Below are 26,084 nucleotides of genomic sequence, written 5' to 3' on the forward strand. Positions count from 1 at the left end.
TTTTTGTTACTTGACTGCCCTTAGTGCAATTAATTTATCCAATCAGGAGAGCTTTTTTAATTTTGTGAATTGCAATTTGCTATCATTACTGTCTGCAAACACACTCATAAGTGTACCCAGCCATAACCGTATTCTCTATTCTCCATGTTCTCTATAATTAACCTGGAAGTGGATCTTAGAGCATCGTATTTTAAGAAGCTATATCCATGCATGTAGATCACTGTTGCTCTACTTACTTTTTATATGCACTGTTTTTTCTTAGGGACAAAGCATTATATCTTTCTTAACAACCGAGATCACACCTGTCATGGAATTATTTTCATCCATGAAAACACATGGCGTTCTAGAAGAAGTTCAAGTAAGTTTGTGCTTGATACTCACAAGGAGGAAATGGAATGTAGTTTGTGTTGAAACATGTCATTTGTTCAAATGTTTTCACATTTCAGAATCTTGTTAAGTCACAATGCTCATTAATATAATGTGTCAATGCAATATAAAATACCTAGCATCTCTGGAAAATTGGAAAATTTTAACAATTGAGTTGCACATTGCACTTGCACATAACAGTCCTGCTAATACAGGAAGTGTCATTATAAAATTTAACTATAAAACCCTTTTATCTCCGAGGCTAGAGGTTCATACCTTATGCTTATCTTTAAATAAATAGTAAGGAAATATATTATATGTTAGATGCAATGAAAAATAAGATGCCTAAATCTTGGCTTCTCGGTTACTTGATTTCACCTATTAATATTCACTGGTCACTCACTGTTGAATCAAATCTCGTTTAGAATTTTTTGAAGTAGTTCTGTCCGGGAAATATTGTAACCTTGTAGATGAATCAAATAATAGAGAAGGATAAGGTGCAGTTAAGTAGTGATTATCCTGAACTAGTAATCCGGAGGCCTAGAAAACAGTTTTGGGATGAGAATATGAATCCCACAATGGCCTATAAATGTAATTAAACCTAGAATAAAAACCTAGTATCAGTATTTTTTCCCATTAAACAGCTGGATTGTTGTAAAATACCATCTAGTTTGATCCTTCAAGGGAGGATGTTTGCTGCTGTTATGTGGCCTGGCCTGTGTGTGCTATGATGCGCGAGATTGCTGTCTGTCCTCTGAAATGGTTTAGCAAACCAACCAGTTACATTCAAGGTGATTCATCGCTTTATTCTGTTATGAAGGTGTAGGTGTACTGTGCCTTTAAAAGAGAGAGGAAGCTGGCATGGACTGAAAGCACAGAGTGTACTGAATAATTTTAAAATGTAACATTTGGCTGACACAAATATCTGGTGAGGTGTTGCCATGGTACATAAACAAATTCAAATTCAGCCAATCAGTTTAAATTATGCCCAGATATCAAAATCCAATCAAATTTTACTGCTTGGGATGACATTAACTGATGAAATGATCCAATGTTTTGGGATATAAAACCGGACATTTTGAACAGTTAGGGGGAGAACAGTAAAGAGCACTCACTAGTAAAGACTGCCAGCAGAATAGCTCTCTAAAAGGTACTTGTCCATAAAAAATTTGCGTAGAGAAGACCAAAGCTGACCTAGAGAAGTCTACAGAAGAAGTTCGACATCCGAAAACAACAACTGGGTTTCAAATTAATTTGCCATAAATTTAAGAGGGAATTTATCAGACCAGTATTGTAGAGTGGGAAGTAAAAGATAGGTTTAAGAGAAAGGAGTTGTAAATAGTTGTTTAATGTTCTCTTTTGGAATTAAAGAATAATATTGTTCATTTTTACTTTAAATAGTGAGATCTGGGATGGTTTTTTGCCTCTTGAAATTTAACAGATTATGGTGCGAGGTGAGCTTCTTGGTGCAGAAGGGTTTAGCTGTGTTGTAACACTTCTCAACAATTAAGCTTTGGCAATAAAGACTGGACTTTGTCAGTGATCTCCTGTGAATGAATTATTGTATATACTCGAGTAATAGTCACATTTTTTGACTACTTAAGGTTAAATTTATAGGGTCAACTATTACATGGATACTAATTTTAAGTGGCTGAAATTCATGCTCATCAAAATTCATATTGTATCATTAACAGAAGCCCAACTGATCTCTAAGTGAATAAAGAGAAAAAATACAATGAATTAGGGCAATTATGAAACCGGGAGTGGAGCACAACAGCTGGTAGACTGGATGACATGGAGCAGGACGACTGGTACACTGACTCGTAAATGTTGATCTGTTTTCTGTGAAGAACTAGAGTTGCCTTTTACATGAGATACATGAAAAATTCCAGATTTTTTGGCCAAAAATAGGGGGTTGTCTTTTACCTGAGACTGACTATTACTCAAGTACCAATGGTAAAAGAATAAAGAGAAAGTGACTACTTTTCTGACATAAGATTAGTGGGAGTTGTAAAATGTAGGTAAATGGCATTTTTCAACAATTGATGAGCAGTGTGATTAGAACTGGTCATTTAAATGTTCCAGCTGTTTAATATTTAATGAGAGTGTTTGGTGAAATTTTGATTTTGCGTTATTTATAAAATCTGAATGCCTCTCTTGGAGAAATTAAAGGTGAACAATTCATTGAGTTATTTACTGATTTTAGGAAACTTAACTGTTTACCTTTTAAATGTTCAACAGAGATTGATGCATCTTTTTGGTTATTCGTTGGTCCGCAGTACTGATGACATCATTAAATTTACATAAGTATAATGATGCATTGTCTCACTTGGTTATTGTATTATACAAGATAGAAATAACTTGTCACTGTGGAACTGAAGCAATTATGCATAAATGAACTTTCTTGGGCTTCTTCGGGGAGTTTAAATATTTCCCTTCATGATATGCACACATTGTGATCCTTCTAACTAGATGTCCATTTCAGGTACTGGGGCTTCTTCTTATGTTTAGGCAGATAAACTGATCGTCTTTCTTGTTCAACTTCACCCACCAGAGAAATTGGAGGAATTAATGCAAATTAAGATGGAAATTTAAATCATTGAGGATAGGGATTCATTTGAGCGAAAACAGATATAAACCTAGCAAGAGTAGAAGGATGAAAAATGGTGAGATGCTTGAATCAGGAACAGGTAACAGAGAAACAGGAGGAAAGATTACAATGAGAAGACATAAAGGTTTAGAGAGTTTTGAATATGCTAATACTCCAGAAGTTTCCAGTAAGCAAACAGTGTTTCAAGTAGCAAGAGATTCTAACCCAGCTTGGCAAATGATTCTGGTCGTATTCTGCAATGTGCTTTTATGTATGCTTTTCCCAATTTCAGAACATCCTATGGACTTCATAACCAATGAAGCACTTCTAAGGTGTGATTGTTATAATGATGTAACTGGGACAACACATCTGTGTACAGCAATATTGTAATAGTGTCCGACAATTATTTTTATTGATGTTGGATGAAGGTTAAACTGATTTTTGGTTTGACTTCACGTGTGAAAGATGCATCTGTAATCATACGACCTTAAACAAAATGCTCAAGTGTCTGGAGTTGGCCTTGAAGCCTATAAATTCATGATTCGTGTAAAATGCTATCACTTGAGGCAGATAGTAGAGTGAGAGATGTACAATTTTCAAAGTATCAGTTGGGGACTACTGAAGAGTCTAGATGAAGAATCAAAATTTAGAGTATTTTTGGAGCTGGATATGAGGTTGGAAAAAAATGAGGAGAAGTTTTATAAATTTTTAGTCTGTCTTGAAACTGGTGAACTGGTAGAAGGCTTTTCTGGTCTTTTGAGAGAGATTTCACAGCACCTTGCTTTGACTTGCTGCTCTGAGTAAGTATGAAGTCTGAGGCAATGTCTTGCCATTCTGTGACATTGCATGTTGATGTTCCCATTTCTGTTGACATAATCACCCAGGATAAAACTCAATTTTCTGCCATTAATAAATTTCCTGAAATCAAATTCTGCTTTTTGTGTCACCTAGTTGTATACATTACAACATTTGAACACTAGGCGTACATCCTTTTCCTTCACCATCCTTCAGAGGTGTTACCTACATGAGTTTGGCTTGTTATCTGACTACAATACATTTACTGATTTACAGTAGTGGATGAGTAATTGCATTTTGGTTGCAATATAGCCATTAAGCATAAAATATACAATGTAGATTACACCCAAACTACTTCATTTCATTATTCTGTATTTATTTCATATTATGTTATTTATTTGGATGCAGTATTTTCTACAAGCATTTTGTTACTAACTGCTATTTTCTTTCATGTAAGCTCTGATGAATATTCTACCACACCATTCAATGGTAAGAAAATATCCTAAAGCATTTTGCAGTGCAAATAGCTTACAATTACCATTACAAATTTTCAAAGATTCCATCTTTAAGACTCCTTACATATTCAACAGTGTGAGCATAATTTAATTTTATTATGCCTACCCAAAAGCTTGTAATTTGCTTTCCAGTTCCTTGTTTTCATTCAACTTGCATTTCTAGTAACAATTAGTTAATGTATATTTTCACAAAATTAAAAGCTACTTTTCTCTTAGCTATTTTAATTTGTCTATTTTAATTGCTTAGACTGGAACTTTATTTCTACATGATCTGCATTTTATTTGAACGCTACTTGATTAATTCTGAACAGCAAACTATCTTTGTTTTTTCTTTACTGTGTTTTATATTTCCATTAATCTTATTTCACAATCATAATCAAGAATTCAAACCTCATGGTAAGGGGCAGGCATTTGTTACTTTTGCCCGCATTAAAATATAAAATTAGTTGACATGGAATTAGTAGGGCTCAATATTTTTAACTTTCAAATTTCCCCTTTATCAGATTGTCTCATCTGTTTCCCTTTCAATTTCTGTAAAATGGCAAAAAATTTGTTTTAATGATCCCCATGCATTTCCACTTTAAAGTACATGAAAATTGACAATAGATAGTAACAAAAGTAGTAAATTAAAATGTTTCACAATTTCCATCTTAATTCTTAGTTAATGGATGAGCACTTGAAATGTGTCATGACACTCAGGATTATGGGCCAAGAGCTGAAAAGTGGGATTAGTGTAGATTGGTTGAGCCGATGCAACAGGCTGAGGGCCTTTCTCTGTTACATGACTATAATAATCATTTGAGTTCATATTGATTTATTTTTGCAATCGGAAGTCTCAGTTTCTCTTTGTTTCCCCTCACTTAATCTTTTGTTTTATATTCAGAAGTTTGGAGTGGTGTTCATACTGTTGCTACCTGGTTCAGAATGTGAGTGTAATATTAAATTGAATTTTAATTTGATTCAGATTAAGGATACCCTTTTGAATGATGATGATATTGGTGACAGCTGCCGTGAAGATTTTCTGCACAAGTGAGTGTTTATTTGCATGTAATATGAGAGCTCAGTTTTATTTGCAGTCATTTGTCCTTTAGCATTGTAGTACACCTGTACTTATTTGTTAAAGAACTCTGGCCCCAATTTCATTTCTATACTGTAGATGAGAGTTGTGCATGTGAGACCCTCTGGATTAGCAGTTATCCCTATGCTTGGAACCCCTGAAAGTATCCATTTAAAGCTGAGAGTTTGGAGTGTTCTGGTGTAGTTAAGTACTTAATTGGTCAAGAAAAGTTAAGACAATTAAAAATCTAGTGTAACTCTTGAGTAACTAATAAATTGTCCCCAATCCCCACACTCCCAACTACGCTGGCTCCGTTCCTCTTACGACTCACACTCTCTGATCTAAGAATCTCCTGCTCCAGACCTGACACCTCAGAGCTACTCCTGACACTCCACCACTACCTGTGGAGACAAAGAAACATGGAAAATAGGAGCAAGAGTTGGTCATTCAGCCCTCTGAGCTTGCACTGCCATACAGTATGGGCCATGGCTGACCATCAAACTCCATACCCAGTTCCCACTTCCTCCCCATACCCATAAGATCATAAGATATAGGAGCAGAATTAGGTCATTCAGCCCACTGAGTCAGCTCTGCCATTTGATCGTGACTGATATGTTTCTCAACCCCATTCTGCCTTCTCCCATAACCCCTGATTCCCTTACTAATGAAGAAACTATGTATCTCTGTCTTAAAGACAGTATATAACTCGCCCTCCACCGCCTTCTGCAACAATGAATCTCTGATTCACCACTCTCTGGATGAAGAAATTCCTCTTCATCTCTGATCTAAAGCCTTTGATCTCTTTATTATAAAGAACCATATCTGACTCCTTTTTGAAAACATTCAAATGATTTGGCCTCGATCGCTTTCTGTAGAAGATAATTCCATAGGCTCACCACTCTTGGCGAAGAATTTCTCATTATATCAGTCATAAATGGCCTACCCCATATCCTTAAACAGTGACCCCTGGTTCTGAATTCCCTGGTCATCGGGAACATCCTTCCTACATTTACCCAGTTTAGTCCTATTAGAATGTTTTGGGTTTCTATGAGAGCCTTCCCTCGTCCTTCTGAACTGAAGGGCATTTAATCAATCCAATTTCTCTTCGTACGTCAATCCTGTTGTCACAGGAATCCGTCTTGTGAACCTTTGTCATACTTTTCCATACAGCCAAAACATCTGTCCTCCGATAAGGAGACCAAATACCACAAAGTATCCCAGTGTGGTCTCACCAAGGTTCTGTACAATTGTAGCAAGAAGTCCCTGCTCCTGTACTCGAATCCTCTCGCTGTCAAGGCCAACATACCATTAGCTTTCTCTTTCACATGTTGCATCTACATGTTTATTTTCAGGTCTCATTGCGACTCTTCCTTTCCCAAACTATTGCCACTTGGATAATCTGCTTGTCTGTTTTTGCCATCAAAGTGGATAACTTCACATTTATCCACATTGTATACTTTATCTGCCATGCATTTATTCATCCACTTAACTTGTCTAAATCACACTGAAGCATTCCCTGTATCTTCCTCTCAATTCACATCATGCTCCCTAGCTTTTTCATCTGCCAAAATGGTGATATTACATTTTGGTACCTCATGTAAATTATTAATATATATTGTAGTAGTTGTGGTTCAAGCACTGATCCCTGTGGTGCCCTACTAGTCACTTCCTGCCACTCAGAAGAAGACCAATTTATCCCTACTCTTTGTTTCTTGTCTGCTAACCAGTTCTTATTCCAAAAAGAAATGCTAGAAAACATCAGCAGGTCTGGCAGCAGGTATACTAATAGCCAGCAACCTTCCTGCAGGTGCTAGCATTTCTGACTACTTTATCTATCCTTGGGCAATGTGACAGTTCCGTGTGACATGGTGGCAGCAGGGGTCTGCTTTAATTAAGTGGGTGAGCCATCCAGGGTTGGTAGCTTTCAAGATCATAATTGTTCTGAATTTCTACACTTTGGGCTTTTTCCAGGACATATGCACTAACTCACAATCAAAGGGTAGCACTGCAATTGTGTAAGAACTTGATACCCTTTTCAGGAGTGACAGCCAATATATCAAGTTTGTAACCAATGTGGCTAATCAGTCTGAGAGAGCTAGGGACATCAGCACCATAGCTGAATTCCATCGTGCCCAAGGAATCATTGCTCATGTGGTCCTCGGCTGGTCTGTGACTCTGGGAGCAGTCAAATTGTATGTTCTTGGCCAGTGCCACACGTAGCTTTCTGTTACTACTTTCACACCTGCAAAGATGAATACTGTTGATTAGTTTCCTGCTGAAGAAATGGCTGATTACACAAATGAGGAAGCCACACTGAGGCAGGGAAAGCTACGATGTTAGTCATGCAACAGCCAGACTATTGGTCTGCTCACAGTGAAATTTAGGTGCCTGGATTGCTAAGTTGGTGTCTTTAGTATGTGCCAGCAAAGGTTTCCATGGATTCCAGTTGTCTGTGACTTATACAACCTGACATCTGGTGTAAATTCTGGTGTAAAATCATATCAGCCCTTTTAGATATCAAGCTAAGCGTTAAATCCTGTTACAATTGCATATTGGGGATGTATTCTCTTTGAATGATGGGAATATTTTGTTTGATTTGCAGGGCCATTAGCTCTCACTTGCAGACATGTGGGTGTTCGGTTGTCATAGGAAGCAATCCAGAAAAAGTGAATAAGGTATTTGTTTCCTTTCAACCCAGAATTTGTTTTTAACAATTTTTTGTTGAGATGGTGACATTTTCATTCTCTTGTTCTTAACTGACTCTTTCTGGCCTTTACTTTTGTAATTCAGTATTGTTTTTCAAAATGAAAAGCATACTTCTGTTTGGAAGGTCCACTATTTCAGCTGAGAAATAAATTACTACGATAGGTTCTCAATCTCTTCAGGCAGTACGTTGCTTCACTGATATTTTCTTAGTGCCAGTCTTCCACTATATAAAGGTGAGCAGGGAGATCTTTCTCCTGGCCAATGGGAGGAAGGACCTGTTGCAAAAATTGAGATGTTACTGGAGATTGTAGAGGTTCGCTCCAGATGTGTGGTGTCCTCTCCGGCTTATAGTTCTCTGATTTTAGTGAACTGATCAAATCAGGAAAAGTGAGTTGCACAACACATTCAAGTACATCCTGATGTATATCTAACTCAAATTCGTGTCACAGTGCCTTGCCAAACCTACACCTGCAATCAATCTGACACCAACTTGGCTTGCAGATGCACCCATCACTCTCTGTCTCGACATTTCCACTTCCTATCTACAATCTAACACAAATCCTCAGTGATTTTGAGAAGATTTGTAGCTCAGGTTGATAAGTATGTAAGTTAGCTCGCTGAGCTTGAGGTTTGTTTTCAGACATTTCGTCACCATACTAGGTAACATCATCAGAGAGAGTCTCTGGTGAAGTACTAGTGGTATGTCCCGCCTCTTCATTTATAGGTCTTGGTTTCTTAAGGTGGGTGATGTCATTTCTGTTTTTTTTTAAAGGGAAGATAGATATGATCTAAATAAATGTGTTTATTGATTGAGTTCTGGTTAGAATGCCATGCCTCTAAAAATTCTGTTGTGTGTCTTTGTTTTGCCTGTCCTAGGATGAGTGTGTTTTCCCGGTCAGAGTGGTGTCCTTCTTTGTCCACTATAGAAACTAGTGATAGTGGGTCATGTCTTTGGTGGCTAGTTGGTGTTCATGTATCCTGGTGGCAAGTTTCCTGCTAGTTTGATGTTATGTTTCTTAAAGAAAAAAACAGAAGAAAAATATCTATACAACGTTTTCAAGAAAAACGGGTACCCAATAAACACAATCCGCTAATTCCTCAGAAACAAACCCAAACAAGCAGACACAACGCAACCTAAAACTACAGCCACATTACTTTACCTTACATCAAAGACATATCAGAAATGACTTCCAGACTACTCAGACCCCTTGGCATCATGGTAGCCCACAAACCTACCAATACACTTAAACAGCGACTAATGGACCTAAAAGGATCCAATAGATACCACCAGCAAAACTTACATCATTTACAAGATACCATGCAAGAACTGTTAAAAAAAAAAAAACTACATCGGACAAACTAGCAGGAAACTTGCCACCAGGATACATGAACACCAACTGGCCACCAAATGATATGATCCACTATCACTAGTTTCTATACATACTGGGATAGAATTGTGAAGCTTACAAAGACAAAAAGAGGGGAAAAAAAAGGAAGAAGATCAAATAGGAGGGTGAGCTAGCCAGTAATATAAAGGAAGACTGTAAGAGTTTCTTTAGATATATAAAGGGCAAAAGAGAGCCAAAAGTGGACATTGGACTGCTGAAAAATGATGCTGGAGAGATAGTGGTGGGAAACAAGGAAATGGCTGAGGAACGGAATAATACTTTGTCAGTCTTCACAGTGGAAGACATGAGTAATATCCCAAAAATTTAAAAGAGTGAAGGGGCAGAGCTGAGTATGGTGGCCATCACCAAGGAGAAAGTGCTAGAAAATGTGAATGGCCTGAAGGTGGATAAATCACTTGGACCAGTTGGACTACACCCGAGAGTTCTAGGGAGACAGCTGAAGACATAATGGGCGTGTAAGTGGTGATCTTTCAGAAATTGCTAGAATCAAGGAGGCTGCCAGAGGACTGGAAAATCGCTAACGTGACACCCCTATTTAAAAAAGGGGGTAAGGCAAAAGACAGAAAATGACAAACTGATTAGCCTAATCTTGGTCATGGGTAAGAGCCTGGAGGATCTATTATGAAGGATAAGATTTCTGAATACTTGGAAGTGAATGGTAAATTAGGGCAAAGTCAGCATGGTTTCATCAAGGGGAGGTCATTGCCTGACAAAGCTTCTAGAATTCTTTGAGGAAGTAACAAGCAGGTTAAACCAAGGAGAGCCAATGGATGTTATCTACTTGGACTTCAAGAAGGCCTTTGACAAGGTGCTACAGGAAGGCTACTGAGTAAGGTAAGGGTCTATGATGTTAGAGGCAAGATGCTAACATGGATAGAAGCCTGGCTGTCTGGCAGAAAGCAGAGAGTGGGGATGAAACCATTTTTTTCAGTATAGCAGCCAAAGACTGGTGTTCTGCAAGGCTCAGTATTAGGACCACAACTTTTCACTTTATACTTTAACAATCTAGTTGCAGGAACTGAGGGATTTCTGGCTAACTTTACAGATGATACAAAGATGGGTAGAGGGACAGGTAGCATTGAGGAAGCGGGGAGGCTGAAGAAGGATTTTGACAGGTTAGGAGAGTGGGCAAGAAGTGGCAGATGGAATAGAATATTGGAAAGTTGAGGTCATGCACTTTGGTAGGAAGAATAGGGGCATGGACTATTTTCTAATTGGGAAGAAAATTCAGAAGTCTGAAGTGCAGAGACATGGGAGTTTTAGTCCAGGATTCTCTCAAGGTAAACTTGCAGATTGAGTCAGTAGTTAGGAAGGCAAATGCAATAATTGCATTTATTTTGAGAGGACTTGAGTACAAAAGCAGGGATGTACATCTGAGGCTCTATAACGCTCTAGTCAGGCCATATTTGGAGTGTTGTGTACAGTTCTGGGCTCCATATTCTCAGGAAGGATGCACTGGCCCTTGAGTGTGTTGAAGGAGGTTCACAAGAATGGTCCCAGGAATGAAAAGCTTAATAAAAGAGGAACATTTGAGGACTCTGGGCCTATATTCGATGGATTCTGGATTAGTGGTGCTGGAAGAGCACAGCAGTTCAGGCAGCATCCGAGGAGCAGTAAAATCGACGTTTTGGGCAAAAGCCCTTCATCAGGAATACAGGCAGAGTGCCTGAAGGGTGGAGAAATAAGTGAGAGGAGATAAGTGGGGGTGGGGAGAAAGTAGCATAGAGTATAATAGGTGAGTGGGGGAGGGGGGTGATGGTGGAGTGGATAGGTGGAAAAGAAGATAGGCAGGTAGGGCAAGTCATGGGGACAGTGCTGAGCTGGAAGTTTGGAACTGGAGTGAGGTGGGGAAAGGGGACCTGTATTCCTGATGAAGGGCTTTTGCCCAAAACGTCGATTTTACTGCTCCTCGGATGCTGCCTAAACTGCTGTGATCTTCCAGCACCACTAATCCAGAATCTGGTTTCCAGCATCTGCAGTCATTGATTTTACCTATATTCGATGGAGTTTAGAAGGATGAGGGGAAATTAATTGAAACATAGAGAATACTGAATGGCTTAGACACAGTAGATGTTGGGAAGATGCCTCCATTGATAGGAGAGACTAGGACCCGAGGTCACAGCCTTAGAGTAAAGGGAAGATCCTTTAGAACAGAGATGATGAGAGCAAGCTTCAGTCAGAGAGTGGTGAATCTATGGAATTCATTGCCACAGAAGGCTGTGGAGGTCAGGTCATTGAGTGTATTTAAGACTGAGATAGATGGGTTCTTGAGTATCAAGGGCATTAAGGGTTACGGGGAGAATGGGGTTGAGAAACCTATCAGCCATGATTGAATGGTGAAGCAGACTCGATGGGATGAATGGCCTAATTTCTGCTCCTGTGTCTTTTGGTCTTGCTTTTCTGTTTTTCCTGCCGAAGTGGACAATTTCACATTTTTCCATCTTACACTCCATCGCCCTTTCTTTTTGCTCAATTGCTTAACCTGCCCATGTTCCTTTGTAGACTTCTCATATCCTCTGTATAATTTGCTTTCCTATCTATCTTTGTTTGTTTAATTAGAAAACTTAGTTACAATACATTTAGTCTGCTCATCTGATTCATTAATATCGATTGTAAATAGTTGTAGCCCAGCACTGATCCCAAAGTTACTTCGCTACGGTTTGCTCACCTGAATATGACCCATTTATCCCAACTCTGTTTCTTGTAGGTTAGGCAGTCTTTTATCCATGCTTGTGTTTCTGGCGAGGGCGTGATATCACTGGGCAACAAAATAAGGTTTTAGACACCAATACAAAAAGGACAGGGGTTGTAACATAACTTGCTGGATAAAATAAATATTTGAAGTTTTATAACAACTATAGTTCTAGAGTGTATTTAAGTATTCAATCCTATTATTTATTCTAAGTATCTTATTGATTGAAAAAAAATAAAATATCTAGTATATCAAGTAATTTGTTTAACAGTGGAAGCATTTTTGCATTATTTCAGTTTTAATAATCCGAATAATTGGAGCAACTTTTAATTAAGGAAATAAAAAAGAAAAGTTGACTCACTTTTGGTTTAACTTGCTGCTTTACGATTTAAAACTTGTGGTAATCTTTGTCTTTGTGCAATACAGCATGCTATTAATATCAGTAACCCTCTGAATAATAATTCATTCCAGTCAGTGTACACATTATGTAAAATATTACCTTTATCTTCGAGTAAATGTTCAATTTCATTTTACTGCCATCTTTTATTTTGTTAGCCAGAGTTTAACATTATAGGAGTAGATATTTTACAGCACAAGAAAACAATAACAAAATTTAGCATAGAGAAAAGACTGCAGAATAATATATCCGATTACACAGAAACAAAGAGAAAAGGAGAAGCAGACCGTTCAGCCCTTGGTGCCTGCTCCACCATTCACTATGATTGCAGATGATCATCCAACTCAAACACCTGTTCAGCTTTTCCCCCATACCCTTTGATCCTTTAGCCCAAAGTGATATATCCAACTCCTTCTAGAAATCAAATTATTATTACTATTATTTCAGAATGCAGTTTTTGTTGTCCACCACGTACTGGACTTAGCTTTCAGCATTTCAGTTTCTTGAACAACATTATTCATTACTATTTACACTTAGCCACAGACTTACCAAGGCATTTTTTAACTGGAGATTATTGTGATTTGAAAGGTCATTTTGATGCAGTGGCCTGGGACCTTTGTGCGAACAGGGCAAGCAACTGTATCACCACTTAATCCATTTGGATGTAACAGGTTAATCAGAAGATTTGTATATGATCTGTTAACTATTTCTCTGTATTGACAGATGGTTCGAACATTGTGCCTTTTCTTAACTCCAAATGAACGAAAATGCTCACGACTTGCTAATGCTAGTAGTTCTTTCAAATATGATTCAGGTCTTTTTGTTCAGGGCCTTTTAAAGGTAAGATTATGTTCGTAGAGATAATCAAAATTTATTTCTTCATGCCTGCAAGTTTTAATTTCCTTTTTCTCCATTACATTTTTTAATTCCTTCCTTATATTAGCAAGGACCATCCTCTGGCCTGTAGGTAGTTTATTGTGTTGTCAAAAAGTGTGATACTGGAAAAGCACAGCCGGTCAGGGAGTATCGGAGGAGCAGGAGAAACAACGTTACAAGCATGAGCTCTTCATCAGGAATGTCATCACTTTCATGATGAAGAGCTAATGCGCGAAACATCGACTGCCCTGCTCCTCAGATGCTGCCTGACTAGCTGTGCTTTTCCAGCGCCATTTTTTTGACTCTGATCTCCAGCATCTGCAGTCCTTACTTTCTCCCTGTTTAATGTTCAATTTTTGTTTTCCTCGATGTCACCTGTGATAACCTGTGCTCTATTACTTTTCCTGCATGAACAAAGAACTTCTGAATATTTTGGCAGAGCTTTGCTCAGTAGTAATTGCCCTACTGCCTAGGAATTGATGGACTTTAAGAGGCTCTTAGTTCATTCAGCGTTTTCTTACTCCGATCACATTTGTAATTATTGAGAGCTGATTGCTTACTTTAAATTACAGTGTTCATTACACTGATAAGAACAAAATAGGAGAAGGAAAAGGCCATCTGGCCTGTCGAGCCTGCTCTGTCATTCAATACTGTTCAAAAATCTATCTTTGCTTTAAAAACATTCAATGAGGTAGCCTCTGTACAGCAGCATGCTGCAGATTTTCACCATTAAATAATAGGCCATTTTATTGCTATTACTACCAAAATTTAACCAACATTGTATTCCATCTGCCAGACCCTTGCCCACTTACTTAATCTATGTTTATCCCTCTGCAGATTTTGCGTCCTCTGCACACTTTGCTTGACCACTCATTTTGGAGTCATCTGTGAATTCTGACACACTACACTTGGTCCCCAACTCTAAATCATGTATGTAAATTGTAAACAATTGCAGACCCACACTGATCCCTGAGGCGCATCACTAGCCACTGATTGCCAACCCGAAAAACACCCATTTATCCTCACTCTTTGCTTTCTCTTAGTTAACCAATCTACTATCCATGCTAATACATTATTTGTAATGCCTGTAACACACCTTTATCTTATGCAGCAGCCTTTTGTGTAGCACCTTGTCGAATGCATGAAATCTAGATACACCACATCCACCGGTTCCCCTGTTGTCCTCCGTGCTCATAAATGTCCTCAAAGCATTCCAATAAATCAGTTTCATGAACCCATTCTGTGTCTGCCCGATGGGATAAGTTCTATCTAGATGTCTTGCTAGTTCTTCCGTGACTATAGATCCAACATTTTCCCCACTACAGAAGTTAAGTAACATACCTATAGTTACCCGTCTTGTCTTCCTCCTTTTTATTAAAGGATGACGTTTATATTTGCTGTTTTTCAATCTGCTGGAATTGCCAGAGTCCAGTGGATTTTGGTAAATTACCACGAGCACATTTGCTATATCCCCCACCATCTCTTTGAGTAGCTTGGGATACATCCCACCAGGATCAGTAGACTTGTCCATCTTTAGCCCCATTAGTTTGACCAATGTTACTACTTTAACGATAATGATTGTTTATAGGTCTTCATCTGCTGTAGCCTCCTTGTCATGTTATTTGTGTCTTCCACTGTGAAGACCGATACAAAATACCTGTTAAACACCTTGGCCGTTTCCTCATTTCCCATTATTAAATCCCCCTTCTTATCCTGTAAAGGAGCAATGTTTACCATAGCCATTCTTTCATTTTATATATTTTATAGAAAGTTTTGCTATCTGTTTTTGTACTCTTAGCTAGTTTACTCTCAATCCATCTTACCTTTCTTTATAGCTTTTTTCTCATGGCTTTTTATTGACCTTTAAAGTTTCCCATTAGTATTTGCCACTTTGTATGCATTTGCTTTCAATTTGATACTCTCCTTTATTTTCTTAGTTATCCATGGCTGATTATCTCTTTTCGTACAGTCCTTTCTTTTCACTGGTATATACTTTTGCTGAGCACTATGAAAAATGGCTTTGAAAGTCCTCACTGTTCCTCAATTGTCCCACCGTACAGAGTTTGCCTTTAATCATTACTAAAAGCAATTACTTAGAATTGAAGTTTCTAATTACAATAAATGTGAACTTTAATGTTCTCAGGATGCTACCGGTAGCTTTGTGCTGCCTTTCCGTCAAATTATGTATGCTCCATACCCAACCACACACATTGATGTTGACGTGAATACAGTGAAGCAGATGGCCCCGTGCCATGAACACATTTATAACCAGCAGAGTTACATGAGCCAGGAACTTCACAAACTTCAAAAGACTGCATCAGAAGAAGATGTGATCCCTGATACTGTAATTCATATGGATGAGAGTTTCACTCCTGATCTGTAGGTATTTGAAAATAGGTTTTTTTAAACAACAAAAATATACATACATTATGTTCATTCGTGTGGAATCTAAGAGCTGAACTATATTTAGAGCAGAGACATTGGAATAACATTCAGTATTTGGTAGTTACATTCTGCAAAGCTAGGTGTTTTGTCATAATGTTATATTAAATATATAAATTGTATTTTCCACCAGAATATGTTAACAATTTAGTTATCTGACCTGAAATTTAATATTTTTGTCAATATTTTGAAAAACCCAGGCTAGCAGTGAAAGTGGAAGTGATAAAAAGCAAACAGTAATTCTCATTAATAAATTTATCAAAGGAGAAGATTTTATTTCCATCCTTTTAGTCTTGGCTTTATATTACCTTGCCAGATCAAGTACTAGGAGTGAAGCAAGATGCTATCGCAATTCAAAGCATCATGTTTTCTGTTGGTGAGAAGATAGTATGCTGAATATGTTTACTGATTACTTAAATTGCATATTTATTGCTTCGTGAATGCTATTCATGGTGAGGGGAAAATAGAAATTTACTTGCATCATTTATTAATAAGATTAGGAATTAAGTGTGGTATTATGGATTCTGTTATCTGGACACCTTGAAAAGAAAGTTTCAAAATTTTGGAATGGCCACAGCTTAGAAATCTCAATATATTGTACTTTGTACAAAAGTATTAAGACTTTTTTCAGACTTTATTTATGCTGGATAATTCAGAAATCAAAACCATGAAGAGCTATTACTTCTTAGTTTGCAAGTTATTAATGAAATCTGGGCGAATGAGATACCCTACTTAAAGATAATTTCTGTATTGTTTCATAACTTATTTTCTTCCATGAGATGTGGACATCACTATAATGAAATGCATTTATTATCCATTGCATTTTCCCTGGAGAGGGTGGCAATGAGCAGCCTTCTTGGTTTGTTGCAGCCTTTGCAAGGTAGGGACACCTAGAATGTTGTTAGGAAAGGAGTTCCAGGATTTTGGCCTTTATTGATTTCCTTGAACTGTGGTGATCGACTTCACCAACCCAAATAACTTTACCTGATTTCCATTAACTCAGTTGATGCTATACTCATTCAAAAGCTGCCTTGCTGTCAAGGGCAGTCTCTGTCATCTCACACCTGTAGGTCATCTCACATCTGTACATCATCTCTTTTACCCATGTTTGGACCAATGTTATAATGAGGTCAGGAGCTGAGTGGCTCTGGCATGGACCAAAATTGTTAAAGTCTCAGTTCTTGGATCATATACTGATGTCACAAACCAATGTTGCCACTAATACCAAGATTTCATTGTATGCACGGTTCAAACATAATGAAGAATACCCTTCACAGCGACCTAACTATATTGATTACCCACCTCTTTTCACGATATATTCCAGATACTTGTGAAATCCTGTGTGTTTTAAAAAAAACGAATAAAATCTATTGTGGAGACTTGCCTAATTAGGAGTGATTTACACTACTGTTTTCAAATAAAAGATGGTTAAAACTTCGTACCTTGAGATTTTTGGATAAATGCCCTGTCATCAGTATATATATTTTTAACAAGATGTAAAACTAAAATATTAAAAATTTGAAATTCCTATAATTTCCTCTGAATTCTTATAGTTTCTTGGCTTGAAGAATTATTTTGCAGTCTGTTCATAGCTTAGTCCATATAGCACACTTTGGTTATTTATGGTTCATGAAAACAAATCCAGCTTCTAATTTCTGTATCCCGCTTATTGTAAACATTGATACAGGAATATGTGTGGAGAATTGTGGTCATAATTCATCAGCCTAGAACGTTTAGTATTTATTATTAAATATTTCTCCAAGTAATTCCAACTTGGACATGATTGACACCCCTCACTCTCAAATTAATGAAGTACAGGAAAACATTGTAACTGTAAATGTGTAGTAACAGACTGTCAAGTTGTCAGCCAATCATATGGATTGAGCTAGGTTGATGGCCTCTATCCTAACTTATGAACGACCTCATACCTTCCTAGGTGTAGGTGAGAATAACTGTCAGTAAATATCTATATTAATAAATTCAGTTTTAAGTAATTGAATTTTGTGGTTTCTTTTTCCCTAAATGGTTGCGGAATACTGCACTTTAAAGTAATTTAGATTAGATTAGATTACTAACAGTGTGGAAACAGGCCCTTCGGCCCAACAAGTCCACACCGCCCCGCCGAAGCGCAACCCACCCATACCCCTACATTTACCCCTTACCTAACACTACGGGCAACTTAGCATGGCCAATTCACCTGACCTGCACATCTTTGTGACTGTGGGAGGAAACCGGAGCACCCGGAGGAAACCCACGCAGACATGGGGAGAATGTGCAAACTCCACACAGTCAGTCGCCTGAGGCGGGAATTGAACCCGGGTCTCTGGCGCACTGTGCCACCGTGCCGCCCACGGTTTAGTCCCAGATTAATTTCAAATTTGAGTTTTGGAGTAAACAATCAATAATGTAATCCTTGCACAAATCACTTGATTTTTATGTAAATTATGTTTTCTATTATAAATTTGTTTCTCTAATTTGTATTCATGTTTGAATCGCATTTCAATAAATTGTTTCAGGAATATTTTCCAGGACATGATGTATCGAGATACATTGGTAAAGTCGTTTTTAGATCAGGTATGAAATATTGGAAATAAAATGTTAATAGTGAACAATTTTCACTGATGCCTTTGTATAATAGTTTCTTAATACTTTTGTGGAAGATTGGTTCTCCTATTTGATCATGAAGACATTTTTGGTACAGTATTATCTAGAATATAGTTTATAACATTTAGAAAAGGAAAACTCAGTAAAATAGCATTTTCAAAGTATTCATATAAATCTAATATTTTGAAAATTTTAAAACTGGCTGAGTAAAATTATGATTTCAAAATTTCTCTTTCACAGATTTTTCAGCTCAAATCTGGCTTGTCCCTCAGAAGCATTTTTCTGTCACAGTTTCTCCTTGTTCTTCACAGAAAAGCTCAAACAGTGATAAAATACATAGAGGATGAAACGTATGCAAAAATTTATTTTCTGATTTTATTGTTATTTTAAAATCATAAGATCTATTGAATTTCGAAAATATCTCTACTTATCTAAATGTCTTTCTTAGTAACTGCCCTCCTAAATATTTTACAGTAAGACTTAATTTGAAGTTGACTTGAGTGTCGTTTACTAAAATAGCAACAATATATTTCTTTATTGTTGTGTTTCACTTTAACATTGTTTTGCAGACCACCTGTTCTGAGGCTTGCATACTCTCCAAAACCATTTTTTCTTTGCTTCTGCAAAGTTTTTTGTCTGACTTCCATTTCCACCCTCCATTTTACTTTTAAAGTTTCATGTCATTTGGAACAATCTTGCTCAATGGTCTTCCTCTCATTCCTGCACCTACCATTAGACCTTCTTCACCCCATCTGCTGCTCCTGCCTCCTCCTCCTGCTGCCAATTCTTATCTTTAAAGTCTCGGTGACCGTTGCCACCGCAGGAGACTTGCAACTCTGCTCCTGGGTCCCATTTTGAAGATGCCCTGAAATCCTAGTAGCACATGTTCATTGGTGCAGGTAGTTCTGGACTTGTACTGACCAATGCTGCCACTAGATGGATCCTAGTTAATTAATGCTTCTTCAGGTGAATGTAATGTTAACATTTTATATACAGTATTTGTCTTTATATTGTAGTACTTTTCCAAAAAAAAGAGGTTTTGTTTATAAATGTAGGCATTGAGGAACAACACATTGTAGGTGTTGAGGAACTTAACACCATCAAGTTAATGTTTTAAAGTTAATAAAGGTCTGAAGTACTCAAATGTTTCTTTTATGTTTAGTGATATGTTTTATTTTGAAAGCTATTTCAACTGGGAATAGACAGTAGTGCACATTAAGAGTTGGTACTTAAACCTGTACATAGTTTTATTTCTGGCCAGTGAATGCCCGAAAGGAACCTAGCTGCAGTTTTAACATTGATTTCTATAGGAACCTGTGATTCACAGTGTTGTTTCACTTAATCGCAATTTTAAGAAACACAAACAAATTTAAGTGATAACTTGATGTAAATGTAAATGCAGTCCCTCTCTTCCATAATTTTGTTTGCTACATTAATACTTGTGTCATTTCCTTGCCATTGAGAATTACTTAAAGATAATCTGATAATGAAGAAACCAGTCAGCTTAATCTAAAATTGATGGCATGAATTCTTTATCAGTTTAAAATATTAATATTGTCTCAAACTATAGACCAACTAGTTCTGTACTTCTCTACATATTACTTTTCATTTAAAAGTAATTGTATACATCAAAATATTACAATTCTGAAATCGTTAACGGCATACTAAATGTTAACTTTATCATTTGAATCAGATTTATTAGAGTACCAGCAATATGCATTCTGCTTAAACTTCTGAATAAGTTTGACGCTATGACATCATAGCTACAGAAGTATAATGATCCTCATGTAAGCTTTTAGGATTTAATCATATTTATCATTTATTAATAAATAAATATTTTATTGGCAAACACTTCTCATTGTTTAGTCAGGAAAACAGACGGCATGGAAAATTATATATTTGAATGAATTGTTCATGGGGATATTTGATTATGGGACTAGCCGGATGGGCTGCAATTCTTCCTCTTTCTCTAAATATAAAATTGTTCATTAATTCTTTTGGCTAAATATTAGCCAGTGATTTTAGCACTTTTTACTAACTGACTATATTTTATATTCTAGTCAGTTATAACTGCCAACAACTATTTCAAGCAGTAACATATTTTGTTACTTGTATTGTGTGGCAGGTACTTGAGCAGGTATCCCCATTCAATAGCCATTGCCAAAAGTCAAATCTTCAATAAGTAAAAATATTTTTTACAATTGTTTATGTTATGAAATACTTGGGGGATTACACTTCTAAATAACTACCTTGAATGATCCTTGGCTTACTGTTATTTTCCTTGAAATTGAATATTTAATCAATTCTCTCAGATGGTGATATTAGAAGTGCACCTGGTTACGGCAATAAAAAAAGTTTCCTTTTCTTTGGGTATAGTGACTACATGCATCCTGATTGAAATATCGCTGAGTATTATAGTTATTTTCCTCTTTTTAAGTAGAGAATTACAAATCATACCGAGTACCTTAAATCCAGTGATTTAATTTTAAGTTGAGTGAGAGTATTTGGGTATATATTAAGAACGCCCTTGATGAAGGCAAATAATGCATTTAATCAAAAGTAATGCATACCTTTATAACTTGCTGTAGAGGCAGAATAAATTAAATCACGTAAATCCAGTTTCCATGCCTTAACTTCCAAAGGTATTGTAAGATGATTCAAGTGAGGACATATGTGCCAAATAGTTAAACATGAATGCAGATAAAGATCAGAGATGTTTCCGAATTCAGATATTCGGAAAAGCTGGAACATAAGCTGATAAAATTATGATAATACAGTTTGTTTGTTTTATGAATAGGGAACAGTACAAAATGTATAGGACAAACTAGGAAATGCATTGATTGTACCACAGTTGAAACTTGTTGACACTAAAGTTCAAGTAGATCATTTAAAAGTGCTTAAAGTTTTGTGGTTATAACATAAGTAGGCACAATACTGGTTAGTATTTTAGTATATGACAGGAGGGTATAAATGTACAGTCATTGCAATAAAAAAGACTGCAAACTGCTACTTGAATTTTTAAGATAGATTGTTAGGACTTGAATTGTTCTGCCAGAAATATTAGTTTAGGCCTAATGCATCATAAATTATTAAAAAAAGACGTAGAAACTATTTACAAAAGGGCAGTGACATGAGACTAAATAGCACTCTTTGATAACTGATACAGGCATGATGACCTGAATGGCAATGTCTGACAAAATTCTGATGTTTTATTTTGATGTTTTTTTTTGTTTATTTCTTTAGCCAGAAGGGAAAGAAGCCATTTAAATCCTTGCGCAATCTGAAAACTGACCTTGATCTTACAGTGGAAGGTGACTTGGCTATTATCATGGCTATAGCTGAGAAATTAAAACCAGGCTTACATTCATTTATTTTTGGAAAATCATTCTACACAAGTGTACAAGAACGTGATGTATTAATGTCACTATAGAGACGTGTATTGCATTTCACATTATGAATAATTGTGTGTCTACTTATTGCAGATAGCTAATTAACATGACGGTGTAATTATGATAATGCATGTATTGAAATTAATGTCAAACCAAATAGTTTACAATGTTTGTATTTGACACAACCATGGAACAGCAGTCAATAAATAAAACCTAATAGCATCAAATCTAATAATCCAAATTGTGGTGGGAAATTAAACAACGAGCTAGAGGAGGAGGCTCTACAAATGTCCCAAACCTCATTGGGAGATTCCATCACCTCATTGCTAAAAACAAACTTAGAGTGTACAGCCTTCTTCAGCTAGAAGAGCTGAATGGATGATTCATCTTGGTCTCATTCTGAGATGCATGGGATCACAGATATTTGTCTTCAGTAAATTCAATTCACTGTGTGATTTCAAGAAATGATGTAAGACATAGATATTGGAAAGACTGTGAGCCCTGACAGCATTCTTGGTATAATACTACATATTTGTACTCTAGAACTCACTACCCAAGCCAAGCTATTCCAGTACAGCTACAACACTGGCATTTACCCTGCAATGTGGAAACTTGCTGTGTTCTGTTCACAAAAAGCAGAATAAATGCAACCTGACCAATTAATACTCCCATTAATCTACTCTGATCATCAGCAAAGTGCAAGATATCTTTGATAACGTTAATGAACAGCACCTATGCCGTGCTTCTATTTGGGTTCCTTATGGTTTCTCAGTCCTGACCTCATTCCAACTTTGCTGCAAATGTAGATAAATGAGCTGAACTTGAAGTGAAGTGAGAGTGACTGCCCTTGGCAGTCAATGTCCATATGCAGAAAGACCTGGACAACACTCAGGCTGTGACAAGTAGTATTTGTCCTATACAAGTGAGATAGTGACCCCCTCCAACAAGAGATAAAGAGAAAATATAACCATCTCTCCTTGATTTTAAATGGATTTACCATTTCTAAATTCCCCCAATATCAACAACATTATGTTACTATTCACTAAAAGCTGAACTGGACAAGTCAAATAAATACTGATTGTAGGATCAGTACAAAGGCTGGGAATTCTGTAGAAAGTAATTCATTTTTTATTTCCTAAAACCTGCCAATTGTCGGCAAGATGCAACTCTGAAGTGTCATGACATACTGTCTACTTGCCAGATGAGTGCAATTCTGATACTACTCAAACAACTTGACATTAAAAACCTCTTTGATTGGCAACCAACCATTTCCTTAAACATTCACTTCCTCTGTCAGTGATATGCAGCGGTAGTAATATGTATCATCTATAATATGTCCTGCAGTAACTTACTGAGGATTCTCCCAAAGCGCCTTCAAAATTGATAACCCTACAAGCTAGAAGAATAGATGAATGTAACACCACCATCTGCAAGTACCCCACCAAGCCACACACCATATCAACTTGGAACTACACCATTCCTTCACTGTCCCTTGATCATCCCTTAACAGCATTGTGAGTATTTCTAAACCATGTAGACTCAAGCAATTCAAGAAGTTGTCTTCACCATCTTCTTGAGGGAAATGAGGAAAGGACATAGTGGATTCTGGGTAATCTAAGCCGGAGGACGGGAAAAAGTTCTGGCTGTAAGAGCTGCTCCTTTTTTTTTTGAGGTATTTTAGGTGTTGGAGGTGATTTCCTCGAATTCCATGAACAGCAATTACTGTTTTATAAGTTGTTGCATTATTTTGGAACTTTGGAAAAAAAAAGTCAAAACAACAGCAGTTTTAAAAGGGAGAAGAGCAGACAAAGCAAGCACATGGTGAGGACAGTGTAGGAGAGAGAGAAAACCTGCACAGTTACTGTCTTTGCTGTTTGAATTCGTGTATCGCTGGACATCGGAGTGCATCTGGGAAAATTAACAAACAGTGAAATTCACAACTAATCTTGGAGGAACTGTTGGGCGAAGTTCACAGCACAGAATCAGATAAGTTAATTGTTGTTTTAAGTCTGTCCAAGAGAAAGGCTACAATGGTGGGTACAGTGGATTCTTTCTTGATTTATATGTTTTTGGAGATGTCTCTTGATTAAACTTAAAATATAAGCCATAGCTATTAATTTAACCTGGGGCAGTGTTTGTAGAGGAATAAGACAGTGTTATTTTCTAGGTCTGTAGATTGTGAAGGAGCAAAAAAAATGGCCTTTACAGTGATATGTACTTCGTCAGATGTGGGAGTTTAAAGTGAGTTTAAGGGTTACTGCGGATTATATCTGCCATAAATGCTGTTGGATGCGAATCTTATCAGATCAAGTGGATCGGTTGGAGAGACAAATAGAAGCGATGAGGAATTTGCAACAGCAACAGTATGTGATGGATGGCAGTTATAGAAAGGGGGGAAAGTCTCAGATACAGTCACATAGATGGGTTAACTCCAGGAAGGGTAAGAGCAACTAGAGCAGGAGTCTTTTGTGGATATGCCCATTTCAAACAGGTATGCTGTTTTGGAAAATGTAGGGGGTGATGGATTCTCAGGGGAACGTAGCACAAACAGCCAAGTTTCTGGTATTGAGACTGGCTCTAATGCAACGAGGGGTACGTCAGCTTACAAGAGATCAATTGTGTTAGGGGATTCTGTAGTCAGAGGTACAGACAGACGTTTCTGTGGCCAGCAGAGAAAAAGCAGAATGGTGTGTTGTTTCCCTGATGCCAGGATCAAGGATGTCTCATAGGGTGCAGAATGTTCTCACGGGGGAGGGGGCCAGCAGGAGGTCATTGTCCACATTGGAAGGGAAAAGGTTGAGACTCTGAAGGGAGATTAGAGAGTTGGGTAGAAATTTAAAAAAGAGGTCCTCAAGGGTGGTAATATCTGGATTACTCCCAGTGCTACGAGCTAGTGAGGGCAGGAATAGGAGGATAGAGCAGATAAATGCATGGCTGAGGAGCTGGTGTATGGGAGAAGGATTCACATTTTTGGATCATTGGAATCTCTCTTCGGGTAGAAGTGACCTGTACAAGAAGGACGGTTTGCACCTAAATTGGAAGGGGACTAATATACTGGCAGGGAAATTTGCTAGAACTGCTTGGGAGGATTTAAACTAGTAAGGTGGGGGGGTGGGACCAGGGAGATAGTGAGGAAAGAGATCGATCTGAGACCGGTACAGCTGAGAACAGACGTGAGTCAGTCAAGGCAGGCAGAGACAAGGTAGGACGAATAAATTAAACTGCATTTATTTCAATGCAGGGGGCCTAACAGGGAAGGCAGATGAACTCTGGGCATGGTTAGGAACATGGGACTGGGATATCATAGCAATTATGGAAACATGGCTTAGGGATGGGCAGGACTGGCAGCTGAATGTTCCAGGATACAAATGCTACAGGAAGGATAGAAAGGGAGGCAAAAGAGGAGGGGGAGTGGCATTTTTGATAAGGGATAGCATTACAGCTCTGCTAAGGGAGGATATTCCTAGAAATACACTGAGGGAAGTTTTTTGGGTGGAACTGAGAAATAAGAAAGGGATGGTCACCTTATTGGGATTGTATTATAGATCCTCCCAATAGTCAGAGGGAAATTGAGAAACAATCTTGTAAGGAGATCTCAGCTATCTGTAAGAATAATATTGTGGTTATGGTAGGGGATTTTAACTTTCCAAACATCGACTGGGACTGCCGTAGTGTTAAAGGTTAGATGGAGAGGAATTTCTTAAGTGTGTATAAGACAATTTTCTGAGTCAGTATGTGGATGTACCTACTAGAGATGGTGCAAAACTTGACCTACTCTTGGGAAATAAGGCAGGGCAAGTGACTGAGGTGTCAGTGGGGGAGCACTTTGGGGCCAGCAACCATAATTCTATTCCTTTTAAAATAGTGATGGAAAAGGATAGACCAGATCTAAAAGTTGAAGTTCTAAATTGGAGAAAGGCCAATTTTGATGGTATTAGGCAAGAACTTCCAAAAGCTGATTGAAGGCAGATGTTTGCAGGTAAAGGGACAGCTGGAAAATGGGAAGCCTTCAGAAATGAGATAGCAAGAATCCAGAGAAAGTATATTTCTGTCAGGGTGAAAGGGAAGGCTGATAGGTATAAGGAATGCTGGGTGACTAAAGAAATTGAGGGTTTGGTTAAGAAAAAGAAGGAAGCATATGTCAGGTACAGACAGGATGGATCGAGTGAATCCTTAAAAAAGTATAAAGAAAGTAGGAGTATACTTAAGAGGGAAATCAGGAGGGCAAAACGGGGACATGAGATAG

General features: G+C 37.5%; 1 protein-coding gene across 2 annotated transcripts; it reads left to right on the forward strand.

Moving 5' to 3' along the window:
• Nucleotides 1-22,091, forward strand: c9orf72 (C9orf72-SMCR8 complex subunit). 2 transcript variants are annotated; one of them, XM_043717473.1, is made up of 9 exons: nt 1-358; nt 4,209-4,240; nt 5,231-5,295; nt 7,926-7,998; nt 13,251-13,367; nt 15,547-15,782; nt 18,362-18,419; nt 18,690-18,799; nt 21,693-22,091. In XM_043717473.1, exons 1-9 carry the CDS (start codon nt 244-246, stop codon nt 21,877-21,879), a joined length of 993 nt encoding a protein of 330 aa, XP_043573408.1. In that variant the 5' UTR covers nt 1-243; the 3' UTR covers nt 21,880-22,091. The 2 variants fall into 2 exon arrangements, with proteins under 2 accessions (XP_043573408.1, XP_043573418.1); XM_043717483.1 differs by lacking the exon at nt 4,209-4,240 and having other exon boundaries at nt 243-358.
• Nucleotides 22,092-26,084: the final 3,993 nt, after the last annotated feature.

The sequence above is a fragment of the Chiloscyllium plagiosum genome, chromosome 2 (genome assembly GCF_004010195.1).
Source record: "Chiloscyllium plagiosum isolate BGI_BamShark_2017 chromosome 2, ASM401019v2, whole genome shotgun sequence".
NCBI lineage: Eukaryota > Metazoa > Chordata > Chondrichthyes > Orectolobiformes > Hemiscylliidae > Chiloscyllium > Chiloscyllium plagiosum.